Source organism: Acinonyx jubatus, chromosome C2, assembly GCF_027475565.1.
Source record: "Acinonyx jubatus isolate Ajub_Pintada_27869175 chromosome C2, VMU_Ajub_asm_v1.0, whole genome shotgun sequence".
NCBI classification, from domain to species: domain Eukaryota; kingdom Metazoa; phylum Chordata; class Mammalia; order Carnivora; family Felidae; genus Acinonyx; species Acinonyx jubatus.
The window spans coordinates 121,990,634-122,011,452 of NC_069384.1; the positions used below are offsets into that span (position 1 = coordinate 121,990,634).

At 38.4% G+C, this 20,819-nt stretch overlaps 1 protein-coding gene across 1 annotated transcript in view; it reads left to right on the forward strand.

Annotated features, from left to right (window-relative positions):
- The first annotated feature begins 1,847 nt into the window (after positions 1–1,847).
- The window catches only part of COPB2 (COPI coat complex subunit beta 2), a 30,916-nt gene continuing 11,944 nt past the window's right edge, over positions 1,848–20,819 (forward strand). Inside the window, exons 1-10 of the mRNA XM_015083222.3 lie at positions 1,848–2,007; positions 8,207–8,344; positions 11,799–11,885; positions 12,084–12,210; positions 13,055–13,203; positions 15,297–15,443; positions 16,523–16,622; positions 17,242–17,384; positions 18,141–18,340; positions 19,969–20,079. Of these exons, the coding sequence (XP_014938708.1) occupies positions 2,005–2,007; positions 8,207–8,344; positions 11,799–11,885; positions 12,084–12,210; positions 13,055–13,203; positions 15,297–15,443; positions 16,523–16,622; positions 17,242–17,384; positions 18,141–18,340; positions 19,969–20,079 (1,205 nt within the window). The 5' untranslated portion in view covers positions 1,848–2,004. The remainder of the gene's footprint in view (positions 2,008–8,206; positions 8,345–11,798; positions 11,886–12,083; positions 12,211–13,054; positions 13,204–15,296; positions 15,444–16,522; positions 16,623–17,241; positions 17,385–18,140; positions 18,341–19,968; positions 20,080–20,819) is intronic.

Sequence of the window (20,819 nt, forward strand, 5' to 3'; positions counted from 1 at the left end):
ATAGTGCTTTGGATATAGTACAAATTCAGTATGTAATGGTTGAAAGAAGAATGAATTTATAGTATACAACTGCAGAACTTAATGTTGGTTAACTGCAGTGGGAAAAATGAGAAAAGGTAGAGTCACAGTGAGTGTGACATGGGGGGCTCAGCTCTCATCAATACTAACTAAATAAATCCTTGGGTGCCTAGTGTATTTAAGGATTTAAGTATCCCCAACTGAGTGCCTTGAGGATAGAGATAATATGTTATTTTGTATTGCTTGGTAATGTGCCAAGTCTTAAGATACTTTCTCAAGTGCAAGAGTATCCAGGAATCGGAAATATTAGAAGCTCCACTATTCAAGCAAATTACATATAGTTTGAATTCATAAAATTTTCAACGAACTCTTCTCAATTTATATTTCATAAGATAAAACTGCTGGCATTAAAATCCAGTTCCAGACCCACTCTTCTATTAAATATTGCAAAAACACAGAATAGTAGAAATGGAAAGATCTTTAGAGATTATCCAGCCTATTTTTTTTTAATGTTTATTTTTGAGAGAGAGACAGAGAGAGACAGAGCGTGAGCAGGTGAAAGTCAGAGAGAGAGGGAGACAGAATCAGAAGCAGGCTCCAGGCTCTGAGCCCTCAGCACAGATCCCTACCTGGGGCTCAAACCCACCAACAGGGAGATCGTGACCTGAGCCGAGGTCCTCTGGCTTAACCGAGCCACCCAGGCGGCCACAACCCATTTTTAATATCAGGAAAACTTAGGCCCACAAAGGGATCACATTAGCAGCAAAGGTCTCACTAAAAGACACGCAGAGTCCATGTCTCTCTCTGAATGTTTCTACACACACACACACACACACACACACACACACACACACACTTCTTGCCTTTCTGAAAATACAGAGGTCTTAAAAAGCCAAGGCTTCTGTCAGGCCAGAGGTACTCATTTAAACGTAACAAGTTTTTATTTGGCCCACGGTGTTTAAAACAAAATAAAAGCAGGAATATAGGAGGATGGTGACAGGCAAATGCTCTCGCAGTTTTTGCAACCTGTGGCTCATGTCCTTTCTACAGTTACCTCTATGAAGAGATACTCTGATGTAGTAGAAAGATCACGGGACTTTGAGGACACATGAATCTGAGATGAAATCCCGACTCCACCACTTACTATGTGGCCTTGGTCAGGCCACTTCTTTGAACTTTAGTTTCCTCATTAGTCAAATGGAGATAATTCAGTTTGATGGAAGGGTTTGAGAGGAAAGTAGGTCTAGCACACAGCTGAAGATCGATAAATATTTGTTAAATAAATGAATAACACAGTTGATGCTCAGTAACAAATGATCATGCATGATTGGAGTCCCTATCTCCTGGGGGCTCCAGACTGAAGGCTCTTGGCCTCCCTGCAAGCTTATTGGCCTCAAGCCCGGCCCTGAGTCTGCCCATTTCTTCCCAGCCTCACTCGGCGCTCGGTCCAGGGCTCGCAGAGAATTTCCTGGTCCTAGTTCTCAGGCCATCTTAGTACGGAGGCGTTGGACCCGTGCTCCGCCTCCTCTCCCCGTCCCTCCCATCAGAGCCAGAGTCGGAAGAGGCGGACGCTGCTCCTCAAACCACAACTCCACTACGGCGGTGCTCCCCCTGCCGTTAGCGTCCAAAGGGATTAAGCATTTCGTTTTTCTCATCTTTTTTTCTCTCTCGGTTTCTAGTTCTCAGTCTCCCCTCACGGGTTCGAGTCCATTTCGTTTGGTGGTAAAGACCACACGCAGCCTTCTCAAACCCTTCGGCTCCGGACAGTTTAGAAGGCCGCGTTGCCTAGGAAACTGAGAAGGGCGTTGGAAAACGTCCACCCTGCGTCGCGTTTGCGCAGGCGCTCGCGGCCTGGCTTCCATTATCGCGAGAATCGCCTCCCGGAAGTTCCACGTCAGTCAGTCGGCCGGTATCAAGTCGGTGGGTCTCTCAGGGTCTGCGTCGCCGGTGGCAAGTGCGGGCTCCCGGGCTCTGACCAACGGAGCGATGGTAGGTCCAGACCCTGCAGGAGGGAGCGGGGCCTTTTCGTCTGAGGCCAGCCTTGAGCTGCTGGAGTGCGGGCTGCGGATGCGGCCGCCGCCTCAGGCCTTGCGGGGTCCTGGTCCGGTTTGAGTTTTTTGAGGGAGGCGGCGGCGGTGGGGCCCAGGAATCTGAGGTGGTTTGGAGACGCAGTGCCTGGGCTTTGGCAAAAGTACCTCATTCTGCCCTTAACACGGTGGCAGCTGACCGTACTCTCATGTTGGGCTTGTTCTTGCTATAATAGCGTGTGCTGACCGCACTGACGATCTTAAACAGAAAAGCATTCCCTCTGAAATAGGTAAATAAAGTGTATATGGAGTTCAAAGTGGAATTTCGAATGCTTTGGCATCCCACTTTAAGTTTCTAGGGGGCAAAGAAGGGTTAGGATGTTGCTTATAAAACTAGTGTGCTTTTCTGCATTTGCAAGTATAGTGGCTGGTAAGAATGGCAGTCAGGACAGATAGCACTTTTTTTATTGTCATTCTCACCCTCAAAAATACCCTAAAGTACTTTTGCCCAAGAGTGTTCTAATAAGAAGGAAAAAAGTACAATAGTGTGAGGATATGATTTCTGCAAAAAAGTAAGAAAGTCGGTATTCTGTATTTAAACATTATCCTGCACTCCCCCCACTTTTTACTTGTTGTGGAGCATAGGTTCAGAGATTTTGGAGCTTGAAGAACTTTGGGATTAATAAATCCAAAATCTGTATATTGCGGTAAAAAAAAAAAAAGTTTGTAAAAAGCTAATTGAGGCAGAGTTGGGATTACAGCAGAGGTTGAGTCCTTAGGGAAACTGGTGAAAGTTATGGATAATGGGTAGAGAAGCACACAGCGTTGCAAAAAATTCAGTGGGTTCACTAGAGACCACCTCTCCCCTATCCTTATCCATGAACTTCGTTGGGTCCCCAGGTTAAGGGCCCCGGAACAAGATCTCAGGTCTCTTAATGATCCTACGTCATATTGCCAGTGATCCGCTCTGGTCTGGGATCTGCTGCGCTTTCAGTAATGGACATTTTCTAACGAAATATCCTTCATTCTTTAATACATTTAAAATCTTTTTTATGAGATACAAATACGAATTTATTTTTTCACTTGTTTACCATAGAGTGTTTATTATGTGCCCATGCAATTTGCTAATCATTTGCCTCCTAAGTCTTTCAACAGCTGGGAGAATGAGTTATAAGAAGTGTTTATGGAGCGGTTATGATAGGCCAGGCACTATTCTAACTGCTTAACACTGAATTTAATTCTCATAACACTAAGACGTAGATAAAAGTATTATCCCCGTTTTTCTTAATGTCGAACCTGAGAGAAGTTCTAAGTAAACTTGCGCATTATTGCATATTTGAAATGAGTGGCAGAACTGAAATTTGGGTGCAGCATAATTCCCTAGACCTGGATTATACCATCTGTCCTTAAACCCCATATCCAAATATAGAAGATGCTGTGGAGATAAAGACATGAGTAAAGCAATGACCCTGCCCTTAAGAAGAATCGACTCTATAAAGCAAAAAGAGATACATATACAAATGTTAAAGGTTAAAATTAACTTCTGTAAGATCCCTTAGGAAAGGATAGTTCTGGCTAAGGTAATCCAAAAGATTTTATTGGTGGCAGCAGCATTTAAGATGAGTCCTAAATGGGGACGCCTGGGTGGCTCAGTCAGTTAAGCGTCCGACTTCAGCTCAGGTCATGATCTCATGGTCCGTGAGTTCGAGCCCCACTTCGGGCTCTGTGCTGACAGCTCAGAGCCTGGAGCCTGCTTCGGATTCTGTGTCTCCCCTTCTCATTACCTCTCCCCTGCTCACAGTCTGTCTGTCTCTCTCTCTCTCTCAAAAATAAGTAAACATTAAAAAAAAAAAAGGGTCCCAAATGCATCCAGTTTTTGGAAAATGGAGGCATTTAGAACGAAGGGTACAGTATGAATATCTTACTCGTGTTTGTATCCTAGAGTGTCTAATACAGTGTCTCATTCAAAGTAGTCACTTAAATGTTGGGAGAAATGTAACAAGAGATTTCATATGTGCTTTTTAAACTGGGATTTGTGAATTAGGGATACTTGGAGGTATTCTAGGGTTGCTTAGTCCCCCGGCCCAACTTTCCATAGCATCGCTTTTACTCAGTAATCATTAAACATCCATATGGTAAAATATATACAGTTTGTAAGTGATGGATTTCCTCATTTGCTAGAGCAAAAGTGTGAGGTGTGCTGGCTTACGTGAAAGCCCCCACTGTGGTTCCTGGCACACAATAGACATTTCATGTTTGTTCACTCTGAAGAGACCAGCAAAAGGAGTTGAAATTTGTTATGCAAATTAATGAGGCAAAATTGAGAAAAGGATGAAGTAAAAAGTCCTGCTTCCCTGAATGACCAAGAAGTGTCAGGATGGTGATTTGACAGTAGAGAGTTTGAGATGGAGAGAAAGGCACACCAGTGGAAACATTTTTTGGTGATTGTAGAGAAGAGCCAAAGAACTCTGATCTTTTAAAGTAAAGAGATCTAGGTTATTGCTAAAAGTGGGAGAGGCGTGTGTAGAAGTGATAACAGGGTTAGAAGTAGTAGATGAATAAAAGCCTTGTGAGGCGTTTGCTTTGTTCCAGAAAATTATCTCTGCTGAAAATATCTAGTGATCTTCATTTTGTGTTGAAAAGTAACCTTAAATTTCTGTTCCATTCATGATCATTCTGGAAGATTACAGAAATAAAGATTCCGCAGTAACTCAACTTGCCAAATAAACTTTTCGGTTGTGTTTAAAACCTGTCGAAGGGGAAACATTTTAAATCAGTCTTCCCCAATCTGTGTCCAAGAGAGAATTAAGACTAAATCCAAAGGTATCACTGTTTATAATGAATTAACTTTTTTTCTAGAATGGTAAGTATTCTTGGGAGAATTGAGAAAATACTTTATTCACATCATTTTCTTGTCTGTGGTGTAGATGAATCCAGGTTGAAAAAAGCTGTTTTACACTATTAGCATTTTCTGACTCAAGAGTATTTTAATTTTTGTTTAAAATTGTTCTAATTAGAATTAGGTTCTTGTATTAGATTACTAAGTAATGCATCAGTTAGGTTCCTAATTAAGTACGTTAGGTTCCTATAACTTTAAATCCATTAAAATGTTATAAATATTCCCATTTGCCTCCAAAGGCCTTCATGGACATGGATATAACCCATATTGATCACACATCCCATTCATCTAGTATTTACTAATACTATTGCCAAAATACTTTTCTCTGAAGAAATCAATTTTTTTATTGAGGTATAATTGAAATAATTTTATGTTAATTTCATGTGTACAATATAATGATTTAGCATATGTATATATTGTGAAATGGTCACAACAGTAAGTCTAATTAACATCCATCGCTATACGTGGTTAGAGTAATTTTTTTTTTGTGATAACTTTTAAGGTCTAAGCAACTTTCTATATACAACACAGTATTATTAACTAGTCACCGTGTTGTACATTATATCCCCAGGACTTAATTATTTTATTACTGGAAGTTTGTACCCTTTGACCTCCTCCATCCATTGTCCCCATCCCCACCCCTTGCTTCTGGCAATCACCAATCTGTTCTCTGAATGTATGAGCTTGAGCTGTTTAGCGTGTGTGTGTGTTTATTTTTTTTAAAGATTCTACATACAAGTGAGTCATATAGTGTTTGTGTTTTTCCGACTTATTTGACTTAGCATAATACTATCAAGGTCCATCCATGTTGTCACAAATGGCAAGGTTTCATTCTTTTTTATGGCTGAATGATATTCCTGTGTGTGTATACAATGGAATATTGTATATAAATATATGTAATATGTATTATGTACATATATACAATGGAATATTATATGTATAGTATGCATATATTACATATGTTTTCTTTATCCATTCATCCATCAGTGGACACTTATACATTGTTTCAATGTCATGCCTATTGTAAATAATGCTACAGTGAACATGGGGGTGTATATATCTTTCCAAGTTGGTGCTTTCCTTGTTCTTTGGGTAAATACCCAGAAGTGGAATTGCTAGGTCATACATATGGTAGTTCTGTTTTTAATTCTGGCAGAGGTTGGGGGGTGGTGGTGGGGGGAGCCTCCACACTGTTTTCCAATAGTGGCTTCACCAATTTACATTCTAGCCAACAGTGCACAAGGGTTCTGTTTTCTTCACATCCTCACTGACACTTGTTATTTCTTGTCGTTTTGATAATAGCCCTTCTAATGGGTGTAAGGTGCTATCTCATTATGGTTTTGACTTGTGATGATTAGTGACATTGAACATTTTTCATGTACCTATTGGTCATCTGTAGTCTTCTTTGGAAAAATGTCCATTCAGAACCTCTGCCTATTTTTAACTAGATGATTATTTTTATTATTTTTTATTTTTTTGTTCTTGAGTTGTATGGGTTCTTTACATATTTTGAATATTGATCCCTTATCTAGATATATGATTTGCAGGTATTTTCTCCCATTCAGTAGGTTGTCTTTTCATTGATGAAATGAAATGAAATGAAATGAAATGAAATGAAATGAAATGAAATGAAATGAAATGAAATTCATTGCTGATGTTTCCTTTGCTGTGCAGCGTTTTATTTGATGTAGACCCACTTGTTAATTTTTGCTTTTGTTGCCTTTATTTTTGGTGTCAGATCCAAAAAAATCATCAAGACCAATGTCAAGGAGCTTACTGCCTATGTTTTCTTCTAGTTTTATGGCTTCAGGTTTTACATTCAAGTCTTTAATCCATTTTGAGTCAATTTTTGTAAAATTAACTATGGTGTAAGATAGTGGTCCAGTTTTATTCTTTTGCATATGGCTGTCCAGTTTCCCAAACATTTATTGAAGAGACCATCCTTTCCCCATTGTATATTCTTGGCTTCTTTTTGGCAGGCTAATTGACCATATATGCATGAATTTATTTCTGGGTTCTCTGTTCTGTTCCATTGATCTATGTGTTTTTATGCCAGTATCATACTGTTTTGATTGATATAGTTTAGGATTACTAAGACTTCATGAATAACACTTTAGAATATTTTCGAATAGGACACTCATGACATGGGCACAACATTGTGATTTAGTGGATATTTTATGTATGCTTATGTAGATACTCTGTAAACCAAGGGTTCTCAAAATGTGATCTGCAGTCTCCTAGGAGTCCCCCATTCTTTTTCAGGAGGTTCACAAATTAAAACTGTTTTCCTTATAGTAAGACACTAATGGCCTTTTTCACTATGTTGATAATTTGCACTGTTGGTGTAAAAGTAATAGAAGATAAAACTGAACTGTTATAGTGTCACCAAATTGTACTGTTAGTATATTCTTCATTACCAATTTTTTTTTTTTTTGTAAGTTAAAAGTCAGTGTCCTTAAGGGGTGCCTGGGTGGCTCAGTTGGTTAAGTGTCTAACTCTTGATTTCAGCTCAGGCATGATCTCATGGTTCATGAGATCGAGCCCCACATCAGGCTCTGGTTTCAGTTTTCATATTGCAACTAACCTTTAAGAAACTACCACTTGTCAAGTTTTAACGTGTATGAAAGAAGAATATTCATAGCTGTTTGAAAAAAGTTATTTAAATATTTCTTTTTCCATCTACATATCTTCATGAGACTAACATCAACCAGAACAACATATTGAAGGCCAAAGCAAATATGAGAAACCAACTTTCTCCTATTAAGATAGAATGTAAAGAGTTTTGCAAAAATGTGAAACACTACCACTCTTCTCACTAAATTTATTTGGAATATATAGTTGTTTCTCATAAAAATATGTTAAGTTAACATGTAATGAGTTTATTTTTATTATTTGAAAATGAATTAATAAGTATTTTTAAGTTGTTTCAATTTTAATATTTCACATGGTATCAATAGATATAAACTTCATAAACAAAAGCTTTTTAGTAAGTTTTTTTAGAGTGTACAAGATTCCCGAAGCCAACAAGTTTGACAACAACTACTGTAAATTAAAAATAACTTAAGTACTCATATGTTTTTATGAGTGAAGAAGTAGGTGCTTTAGACTTGAAACTGTGCCTATAGTTTAGCAAAGTAAAACTGAGTTGTTTTATAGGCCTATTAATGAATGTTAATGTAGTGTTTCAGTTGAGATCTCAAATATGTTTTATTTGGCGTAGCAATTTAATGTTTTGTGGGTTTTTGATGTTGTTTCTCCTTAGCCTCTGCGACTTGATATAAAGAGAAAGCTAACTGCTCGATCAGATCGAGTTAAGAGTGTGGATTTGCATCCTACAGAGCCATGGATGTTGGCAAGTCTTTACAATGGCAGTGTGTGTGTGTGGAATCATGAAACACAGGTAGGAATTTTTAAGGACTTTTTAGAAATAGTGTGTTAGACAGTGATTATAATGAAAGAGAAGAAATAGAATCCACTAGCTATATGCAGACTGCTTTCTCAAATAGATTGGTACAAAGTATTTTCAGTAAAGCAGAACTAACATTTATGGGGTAATAGCTTGTGGGATAAAACGTTTGGGTCTTGTCATACACAATATTTAAATGTTAAATTCTGATGTAGGTAGTATTAACTTTTCTTTGAAATTAAGGAAATTGCCACCAATATAAGGTCACTTGCTCTAGATAAAGTATTTAATAGTACTTAATTTTCTATTCAGTGAATATTCTAACGTTCCTAAGAATGGGATTTTTAATTTTATTTATTTTTCCCGAGTACTTGATATAATTATTTGCAGATAACTTTCAATCTGCCATATGAATTATAGAGTATGTCAGAGAAGTATTTATAGTCAGCTTTTGATTACACATATTAAAATATGCATTATACGGATTGTCTGCCTTACATGCTTGTTTTGCTCTTTTTCATCTGAGTAAATAATTAACTTCAAATTGGTTTGTCTCGTTTTCCTTTTTGTTGACCATTCTTAATCTTTTTCCTTCAAAATACAGAACATATAGTCAGCAATATTCCATACACTTCTGTGTCTACTTATACAATAATTACCTTCAACATCCACGTTTAAGTTCTTAATACCCGACAAACCTCACATTGAATAATTTAAGATGGCATAGGAAATCAAGGCCAGGAATAAACGTAAAAACACCGTTATAGTCTTATGTCACTAATGACACAGAATGACTGCACACTAAACCAAAACCCCATCAGTGACAATTTATACACATTAACACTTTGTTCTCTGCTTTATGCTACTGCTGATAACATTGTTTGACACGTAGGAAGCACTCAATAATTACTTTTTGAGCTAATGAATAATGAACATTCCATTTATCCCTATTTCACTGTATCAGGAATTCTCACCTCTGCAATTTCACATCTTCATCCTGTGAATCCATTTGTATTAATGGAAATAATATGCTTGGTAATTGCTTTTTTTTTGATCTACTCCTGCATTCACACATTTAAAATCTTTGTGGTTTTATGCTAAACAGATATGTTGGTGCCTCCCCGAGCCCTCACTGCGCTTCCTAATTCTTCCTGGGGATCCCTTGTCTCCACTCCATTTAGCCATTTCTCAGCTGTCATTTCACTGTAGTATGTTCTAAATCCCAGGTGTACTTCCCTTACCCTTCTCTAGGTTTTCCTGTAACGTAACTCTGCTTTATCTTTACCCACTTTGCCTCATGTTTCTCTTTTGTGCCCTCCTATGCCCTCTGGCAGGGCCGCTTGCTTCCACTTTCATAATTTACCTCATTGGTAACTTGTCTAATTTCCTTCTTTCCTTCAAGAATGGCGGTTCTGAGGTGGACAGGGATTATCCTAGTCTTATTTCCTACTGTTACTCCAAGTGCATATCTGACAGATTTACACTCAGTAAGTCTTTGTTGAATGGTTTGTCTCTTTTGGTTCTCCCTGCTTTTTCCCCTCTGTCACCAACAGAAGCTACTTGGCACTCATGTATATTGAGAGCAAAATTCTTGAAAGAGGCAAAAAGTTTTTGGAAGTATGTTCAAATGTACTTGAATTTCAAATACGTCTTTGAGGTGGTGAGTCCAATGATTAAAAAAATCAGTATGTTGGAATTTGAAGCCATCCTGCCAATTAAGTGGTGTGGGCAAGCCTTTTAATCATGTTAAGGCTCAGTTTAATTATCTAAAATGAAGATGATATTGTTGCCTTCCCTATATCACAGGAGTATCAAAAGGATTAAATCCAATTAGATAAAATTGTGTGTGAGACCTGTAAGGTACCATACAAGTATTAATCATTATTTTCCTGACTTACATTGAGTGTTTGTTGAGTGTATAGCCTTTCCTCCTGTTTAGACTGTTTAGGTTCTAGAATGTGGAGACCGTCTCTTGCAGTCATAGCACTTAACATGGACCTGAACCATGACCGTTCTGCAGCTGCTTTATGTCTGCAGCTGCTTTATGTGTACGGCTCAGCAGATCCCTGGATTTATTGACTACTCATAAGCTTTCGTGGATTTGTCCATCATCTTAGAGACTGCGTGTTCTTTCTGCTCTCAATGTCTGTATTGTAATTAACTGACAGTGGTTGTACAGGTTGGAGCTTCCCCATTTAATGTCTTTGTGTGAAGAATCTTTGAGGTCTGTCTCTATTCTTTTTTTTTTTTTTTTTATGTAACTTAGTTTTTGTTTGTTTGCTTGTTTTAGTATAGTTGACATACGATGTTACATTAGTTTCAGGTTTACTGGCTTCTGTTCTTTTTATTTAGTGCACATGCTTCATCAGTTAGTAAGATTGTACTTTTTTCCATTACTATCTGGTACAAAAAAAGATATTGCAAAATGATAGCTTGATTTTCAGAATTTTAAAAAATAAGGCATCAAAGTAGGAGGACAAAAAGATGCATTTATCCCTGTTCTTTCTAGGAGGGGTCTCCTAGTTATCTACTTTTATCCTGTGTATATTATTCCATTCTGAACAACTTGAAGAGATACCTAAATCACTGTGTAAAGCATAACTTCACTAAAGACAGGTAAACAGCATTTGTATGGAAACATATTGCTGAGATGTACAAAACAACTGCATCTTTTTTAGGAGTTTATTTTGTGAGTTGACGGGTTTAATTTTAAAAAGAAAACTAAGCAGGGGTGTTGGGTGGCTTAGTCGGTTAAGCGTCCGAATCTTGGTTTCTGCTCAGGTCATGATCTCACAGTTCGTGAGTTCAAGCCCTGCATCGGGCTCCATGCTGACAGTGCAGAACCTGCTTGGGATTCTCTCTCTCTGGCCCACCCCTGTTTGTGGTGTCTTTCTTTGTCTAAATAAATAAGTAAGCTTTAATAAATAAACAAACTAAGCCAATTTATTCAACAAATAGTTGTTACACACTGGTTGTTTGCCAGCCACTGTTCTAAGCTCTGGAAATACAGTGGTGAAAAGATTCCTGCCCTCAGGGAGCTTAGTAGGAAAGATTGACATTAAACACATAATTATGAAGGTGCTGTGTTTTGAAAGGGGAGTGTAAGGATCTGTGGGTAGGTTTTCAGGAGGAGGAAAGGTAAGGCTGGGAGTAGCCAAAGGTGAGGCTAGAGAGAAAGGAAAGGGCAGGCTGGAGCACAGGGGATCTGGAATTTCATCTTGTGGACATTTGCTCTCTTTTATCCTTTGTAAGTATTTTAATTTTGAAACTGTTAAAGAAGAGAAGATTGGTCTGTGTTTTTCATTTGATTGTTGAACTTTTGTATTTTAGCCTGAAAATATTTTTAAATTAGAAGTGATCTAAATAAATAGATGTTTTAAATATAACAATAGATTCTTCAGTTATTTCCTCATAACTCAAAGTGTATGTGTTTTTATCAATTTTAAAGACATTGGTGAAAACATTTGAAGTATGTGATCTTCCTGTTCGAGCTGCAAAGTTTGTTGCAAGAAAGAATTGGGTTGTGACAGGAGCGGTAAGTAATTCTGTGAATCTCTAATCCCTTCGGTTCAATTTCTGAACTGGTCAGTGATAATGTGGATAATTTAATTCTTGATTTTTTAATTAGTGTAATGTTTTGAAGTTTGGACTTTAATCCTTGAGCCTATAATCCACTTTTCTTGTGCAGTTGACTTCGTAACAGTAGTAATGACTTCTAGATTTTCATTTCCAGGATGATATGCAGATCAGAGTGTTCAATTACAACACTCTGGAGAGGGTTCATATGTTTGAAGCACACTCGGACTACATTCGCTGTATCGCTGTTCATCCAACCCAGCCTTTCATTCTCACTAGCAGCGGTAAGAAGTGACTTCTTTTGGTTACGTGCATCTCTTTGAGTCATTCATTTTCATTCAGCGAGACGTGCAATTCTTTCACTGCCATTACAAGTAGAGTTCTAATTCCAAGCAGCCTTTAAACTATTTAAATCCATTAGCGTGCTATCAATGCTGCTTGCTTTTGTATTTAATGAAATATCAACTCTGCTTAGGATTTGTGTAGCACTTGTTCCAGTTCCTTTCAGGGAAGGCCTACAGGTCTAGATGATTAAACATCTGAACAGAAAGCTAATTTACATGCTGGTAAGTGAGTTTTTGCTGGATTGCCATATACCCTACTCAGGTTATACTTGGGCTACTTTGCTCTCTGGTATTCCATCTAAAACAGTGGACTCTTTGGAGGGCAATTAAGACAAGTTGCATTGCATTGGTAATGGTTCTTTGAAACATTTTTAAGTTAAAATTGAGAGAAGTAATTCAAAGCTTTTTTTAGCCATTCATATAAGAGGGATGCTTATTCCCTAGTCACCGACCTCGTTATTCAGTCATACTTAGATTCTAATCAAACTTGTGTTACTCTTTTGTCATTCTGTAAAGCCCACTGAGGCTTTCTTAAATTTTCTCATGAAACTTTTGTATTTGCCATTAGTAATTTCTGTATCTTATCTCCGCTCTTGTGTAGAGAGTTAAGTTTATTCTTAGGATAAATAAGGATTTTGAAAAATGTATTCAGTTCTGATTCTTTAAGTCATGGAATGTATGGTTTCTCTTAGATTTGCTGCCTTAAAAAGCACAGAGACTGCATCTTAGTTCTGACTGAAAGAAATATAAATTGCAACTAACTTAAGACTTTCTTTTGGCCTAGATGACATGCTTATTAAGCTCTGGGACTGGGATAAAAAATGGTCCTGCTCACAAGTGTTTGAAGGACACACCCATTATGTTATGCAGATTGTGATTAATCCCAAAGATAACAACCAGTTTGCCAGTGCATCTTTGGACAGGACCATCAAGGTAGGGTGTCCACTATTTGTATCAGTTATGGTGGTGAAATACAGTTGTTTAGGTGTTTTACTACTGGCTACCCAGAAAGTTATTCCTGATTATAAGTTTCTCTCAAAAGCTTGTATTGAAGTCAAAATAGGATCTCTCACTTTGATCCAGAAGGACATATTCTGTTTAGAAGAATATTGTAGCAACTTGGCGCTCTTTTTTTTTTTTAATATGAAATTTATTGTCAAATTGGTTTCCATACAACACCCAGTGCTCATCCCACCAGGTGCCCTCCTCAATACCCATTACCCACCCACCCCCCATCAACCCTCAGTTTATTCTCAGTTTTTAAGAGTCTCTTATGGTTTGGCTCCCTCCCTCTCTAACTGCAACTTGGTGCTCTTAATGGAAGGAGTGTTTTTCCATATCAAAGCAGTATACTGAAAGACTTTTAAACCACCTAAACCACCGCAAACCCAGAATAGGAAAAATGCCAGAATCTTCTGTTCCCTCTCCTTTTAGTGTATTTCCTCTATTTCCTGTTTCCTTTTAGTGTATTCATTGTTGACCTCTGCTGATTGTTAATCTATTTTACATTTAAATTTCATCTGCCTCCATTCTCTTTTTCTTATTCTACTTCTCCATACTGCTGCCAATTATCTTTCTATAACATGGGTTTCATCTTTCAGTTTCTAGTCTGAGAGTAAAGTTCCAGTACTTTAGTGTGGACTACAAGGGTTTCCAAGACTAGCCACAGCTAATATGATGAGACATTTCCTATAACCCTGGTCTATCCACCATTCTCTAGAGATGCCATGAATGTTCACATAATCGTATTCAGCTATTACCTCTGCTTGTGGCACTCTTTATTCTCCCTTTTGATTTTTTTTTTTCCCCTCTAGAGAACTACTTATCTTTCAAGGCTTAGCACAATTATTTACTCTGAGAAGCTCTTTTCAGACACCCATTTCATCTCCAGACAGAGGCAGTCCTGCTCAGTCCCTTCCTTCCATTCCTTTTGTCTCCATTATGGCCTTCATTTTGAATGATAACTGATGTGTGTATGGCAATCTGTATCTCCCCGAAATGTTGATGTTTGGGGCAGGAACTATGTGTCACCTCCACTCCCTCAAACAGATACTCAGTAGCAAGCAACACAGTACCTTGCTTGTACTAGATGCTTAATACAAGATGCAAGAGTGCAGCCGTACTCCTTTTTCCATTATGATTTTTAAAATGTCTCTACATGCATAGATTTAAAATTATATATTGCATTAACTTTTGCTTACGTGTGTATACTGACGTCTGTATAACATTTTTGTTAGTTTTCCTTTAACTTATAGAAGATGGTACATGTTATTTGTGTGATAATTATTAAATGATACCTCTCTGAATATCTTAGCGTTTTGGCCTCATTTTTTTCCTTTTGCTGGGTTGTCCTTGCTTTTGACATAAGTTGGAAACTTTGAATTAGTTTCAGACTTGCGTCACTAAATTAGGTATATCATGAAAACATAAATTGTCTTATCTTTGGCTCTAGTAAAGTGTGTTTGATCCAGTCAATGGTAAACATTTGTTTACACATCTTTACCCTCCCCTCCCGTGTAGGAGGCACTCAGGAAATATTTGTAAAGGTAAAGCTCAATACTAGTGCTCTAGTAATGTTTGACTACTTTTACAACTTAAAATTTTTTAGTTAGTGGTAATTTTCTCTTTTTAATAGACCTTCTTAAATTCACTTTCATGATCTTTATGTTAAAATTCTCATAAAATCATTTCTTACCCTTAAAGTATTATTCTTCACACTATAGCCTATGGACCATTGGGGTTTCTATTAAAAATCTAGATTTCTGGGGAATCTCTAGGGATAAAGAAAAATCTCTAGGGATGAAGCCTGGAAATTGGAATTTTCAGAGAATGCCATAGTTATTCTACCCCCTAGAAATTCAAGTAAAGTAAGAAACAACAGAAACAAATGGGTTAAAAAAATGTACATTCTTTAATTTCCCTCCCCTGTGCTTTGGCGTTTTATATAACATGTCAGAAGTGTGGTGGATCTGCCTTGTGAAAGGCAAGTCACCATATTGAATGTCAGATGCTGTCGTTCTCTAAAGGTGTGGCAGCTGGGGTCTTCCTCCCCAAACTTCACTCTGGAGGGACATGAGAAAGGCGTGAATTGCATCGATTACTACAGTGGTGGCGACAAACCATACCTCATTTCAGGCGCAGATGACCGTCTTGTTAAAATATGGGACTATCAGGTACAGTTTTTTCATAACCTTACTTTGCCATATGTTAGACATGGATTTCGTTGTTTCTTACAGGACAGCTAAAACTTGGGTTATTGAACTCCATTCATAGCACAAAGTAACTTCAGGCTTCAGTATTTACACCTAAACAGTGATCCCAGAGTTCTCCATAAAAATGAAAACAAATGCCTGTCAAGGTTTTAAAAATAAAATGCCATCATGTTTATTTTTCATTTAAAAGTAGAAATTAGAAATTTAAACATTTGATTAAAATGAATTATTACATCCTCTAATATCCTCACTGGTAAACTTTTGTTTATAATTGGAAACTAGCAGATTAATAATATCATGACACAGCCATGCTATAGCCATTTTTGCCACATAGACTTTGCAAACCTAGCTATGATTTCTTGTTACTATGCTTTTTATCTCTAAGAGACAGATTCAGTTTCTGTTTTTTCTTTCTCACATCAACATGTCCATAAACAGTTAATAAAATGAAGCCTAGGGGCGCCTGGGTGGCTCAGTCAGTTGAGCGGCCGACTTCGGCTCAGGTCATGATCTCACGGTCCGTGAGTTCGAGCCCCGCGTCGGGCTCTGTGCTGACAGCTCAGAGCCTGGAGCCTGTTTCAGATTCTGTGTCTCCCTCTCTCTGGCCCTCCCCCATTCATGCTCTGTCTCTCTCTGTCTCAAAAATAAATAAACGTTAAAAAAAAAAAAATGAAGCCTAGAAAATCAGTGTTACTTAGAACCTTATTCAAATTTGTGCTTAAGTACAGAAATAAAAATATGAAAGACATTACCTTAGGAATTTGGAGAGAAAATATTCAAATGAACACCAGATCTTTTGAGGTGTGTGTGTTTTCTTCTTTAAATAGGATGGTTGCAATTACATTTCCCTGTACTATCAAAGAGTTAGAGAAAGTATGCACACGATAAGATAATTGTGTTTCAAAACTTTCTGTGTCGAATACTGTATAGATTGTCATTGCTACTATCATTTATAATGTATGTGCACTGGAAAAATTAAAGATAAGTTACTTTTCACACACAAAAAATGTTTTCTGTGTCTTGCTGTCTTTTGATTACAGAATAAAACTTGTGTACAGACACTGGAGGGACATGCCCAAAATGTATCTTGTGCCAGTTTTCATCCTGAGTTGCCAATCATCATCACAGGTTCAGAAGATGGTAAGTTAGAAATGTATGTTTATTCCTGTGCTTTTAATTACAAAGTAGATATTTAAGCCAGGTAGTGCCCGGCATTGTAATTAGGTTTGCTGTTTTTATCAGAATAGAATATTTGAGTTATAAAATGAAGGGACATTGTTACTGTCATCGTCGTCATCATCCTAATGTGTTTTGACTCTATTATTTAAATAAGAGGACACCCAGAAGTCCTAGCGAAAAACTGAAAAAGCCTGTCAATGCTTTGGAGTCTACAAACTTGGGGTCAGATTCAGGCACTGCCACTTCATGGATGTGTGGTTTGGGCAGATTATGAAATGGGAACAGACATATCCACCTCACAGGATGATAGTGAACATAAAAGATCATGTGTATCAAGCATCTGCAGGTACATAGTAGGCACTGTGCCCGGGAAATACGTTATTTCACACGGAAAATCACATTTCTTACCTGTAATTTTCTGTTTATTTGTTACTTGATAAAATCACCTACAGACTGTAGATCAAAACTTTACGCTGCCAGGAAGCTAATAAAAAAAGGACTTCGCTGTGGCTGGTTCATCTGACCTAATCCATCGTTAGATGTTCAAATTAAAAGGGAGTATTCACGTTGTTCTTTTTAGGAACCGTGCGTATTTGGCATTCAAGCACGTATCGCCTAGAGAGCACATTAAATTATGGAATGGAGAGGGTGTGGTGCGTGGCCAGTCTTAGAGGGTCCAACAATGTCGCTCTGGGCTATGACGAAGGGAGCATCATTGTTAAGGTAATCTCTAATTATACTCTCTCTGGGGGCGCCTGGGTGGCGCAGTCGGTTAAGCGTCTGACTTCAGCCAGGTCACGATCTCGCGGTCCGTGAGTTCGAGCCCCGCGTCAGGCTCTGAGCTGATGGCTCGGAGCCTGGAGCCTGCTTCCGATTCTGTGTCTCCCTCTCTCTCTGCCCCTCCCCCGTTCATGCTCTGTCTCTCTCTGTTCCAAAAATAAATAAACGTTGAAAAAAAAAACAAACTTTAATTATACTCTCTCTGAATAAATGAACATAGTGGAAGCAGTTTTCCTTGTATTTTTGTACAGTCATCTTCTAAGTCACCAGTTTTATTAAACTGGCTCTTCTTTCATTAAGCAAGCACAAGAGATTAAACACTGGAGGTTTAAAGTGAAAGGATGGAGGGGTAACTGGGTGTATCAGTTGGTTGGGTGTCCGACTTCGGCCCAGGTCAGGATCTCGCAGTTTGTGGGTTGGAGCCCCGCGTCGGGCTCTGTGCTGACAGCTCGGAGCCTGGAGCCTGTTTTGGATTCTGTGTCTCCCTCTCTCTCCGCCCTTCCACTTCTCATGTTCTGTCTCTCTCCCTCTCTCCCTCTCTCTCTCTCTCTCTCTCTCAAAAATAAATAAACATAAAAAATTAAAAAAAAAATAAAGTGAAAGGATGGAGCCCTCTGTTAAACGAAAATAGAAAGTGTTTATTTTGTGGTTTTATTTGTTTTCTTTTTATTGCTACGAGCCATTTGTTAATTCTTCTAGCTTGGTCGGGAGGAACCTGCCATGTCCATGGATGCCAATGGAAAGATAATTTGGGCCAAGCATTCAGAAGTCCAGCAGGCCAACCTAAAAGCAATGGGAGATGCTGAAATTAAAGATGGAGAAAGACTGCCACTGGCAGTAAAGGATATGGGCAGTTGTGAAATATACCCTCAGACCATTCAGCACAATCCTAATGGGCGGTAAGTCAACCACAATCTCTCTCTGAGCTTCTGTGTTGTTAGATATGTGGGTTTGCAAATCCACAGCATATGCTGCTCTTCCTCTAGGGTGGGCATTCCTCATGAGCTTTTGCCCTGGCCTCACAATCCTCAGCATGGCCACAGGCAACCCTACCAGTTGATTAAGTTGGCATGCAAGGGGAAAGCATATTTGCCTTCCTGGCTTTGTCCCACCATGCAATTTTGAACAGTTAAATAGTTTTGTATTTACTCATTTTAAATGTGTTGGGTTTGTGTCCTTGTGCTTCTCTGAGGGCAGGTAACATGTACTTAGGTGCTCTAAATTCTTACTGACTTAAGAAGAAAAGCAGACTCTGAAGTTTGTGTCCATTGAAACAATTTGGGTTGGGATGAGCACTGGGTGTTGTATGTAAGCCAATTTGACAATAAATTATATTAGAAAAAAAGAAACAATTTGGGGACTGGTAATAATTCTGCTTCTTAGCTATAATTTGAACCATCAGTTTCGTTTCTTAAGATTTAGAAAGCACCCAACACCTTGTCAAGAGAGGAGTTTCAAGCATGAGTTTTAATTAAGCCTGTGGTTCTTTAAAAGTCACTTACAGTAGATCTGGGCATCTTATAATTCAGTGCTGAGTATTGAAAAAGACAAATTATGTAAACCAGGTATGCTGCCTCATTCAGTAAATGGCATCCAGTTATTTCTAATGTAATTTTCTTAGGAAGATTAAGAATGCATTATAAATATCACAAAGCTTTTTCTTCCTATAAGTTTTGCATTTCAGCATTAGCAATCTGGTAGCAGCCAATACAGCCAATGCAACTTTAAATAGAGTTGTTTTATATCTGTGGAGAAAATGTTACTCGACTGTGCAACATCCTGTTTTTACTGATTATTTAAATGTTAAAATACTCTATTTTGATAAGTCATTAAAAATGAGTATTTTTATTCATTTGAGTGATGTGCTTTAAAATTAAGATAGTCTTGCAACAAATAGTGCCTCCTAATGGTGTAAATGTAATGAGCAAAGTTCTAGGCATCTTGGTGCTCAACAAGTATCCGTTGTGTTATTAGAATCCTCCCCCTGTGCATCAGCAGCCATTCTTGTCTTCCTGCCTCAAGTCTCCTTTGCTTATAAGAGAAGGCCACTGCAGTAAGATTTTTAGCAAATGCCCATGTTCATGATATGTTTTGGAATTTGTTGATAAAATATTTATGTCTAGCTCTGTATTTGAAGAAATGTGTAACTTCAGAAGATATTAGATTCAATTATAAACGTCAACTGAAGGGGCGACTGGGTGGCTCAGTCGGTTGAGCGGCCGACTTCAGCTCAGGTCATGATCTCGTGGTTCACGAGTTCGAGCCCCGCGTCAGGCTCTGTGCTGACAGCTCAGAGCCTGGAGCCTGTTTCAGATTCTGTGTCTCCTTCTCTCTGGCCCTCCCCCATTCATGCTCTGTCTCTCTCTGTCTCAAAAATAAATAAACGTTAAAAAAAAAAAAATTTTAAAAAAGTCAACCGAAGTAGCATTTGTCATCAGAAATATTTTATTATGCAGAGGAATCAGTGTTTCATAACTTCCACATGTCAGTGATCCTACTCTCTCTCTCTGGCTTCCATAATTTCCAGGTTTGTCGTGGTGTGTGGTGATGGCGAGTACATCATCTATACAGCAATGGCCCTGAGAAACAAGAGCTTTGGATCTGCCCAGGAGTTTGCATGGGCCCATGATTCTTCAGAGTAAGTTTTGGCTTGTGCTGTCCCGCTGGCCCTGACTGCAGATGGGTCATCTGTGTGCGGCTGTATGAATCATGTTCCCAGGGCTCGGTGTTGGCTGTGCTTCTGCCTTTCAAGAACAGTTCTCACCAGAGCTGTCTTTGCCCTTTCTGTGTTCAGTATGCAGCAGGCTCACTCAGGCTGATCCACTAATCCCATTAAACTGGGGGCCCAGCACCCATTTCCTTGATGGAGCCTGCATTTGGGCCTGGTGCTTATGGGCTCAAGACGAGGTAGGCTTTCCCTATGAGCTGATGTCCTGAGCTGCTGCTAGGATCCCGAGCTAGTTGGGAGAGACTACAGTCTGATGTCATCTTGATGCTAACTTCATTGAATCTTCTTTAAAATGTGTTTTCTGTGATGTTACCCACCCCCTATATTTAAAACAAATTCTGTTTGAATTTAGAGTGTTCATAAAATTTTCTTATTAAAAACAGGAAAAATCATTTAACTCTGAATTATCATATTAGATACTGGTTATTTATAATTTCTTGTAATTATTTATATTAGATACTGGTTACTGAGTGGTTCTTTTTTGATTCCTTTTTGTGCTCATAATAAACACCAGGACTTCTCCCCAATCCCCCCACCTGACCACACAACTGATGTACATCTTCATAGTTTTCTTAGTTTTGTTTCCTCCATATTTTTTTATTGCCCCTGCCCTCAACAGACTAACCTGAGCCTCAGTGTTGCATATAAGA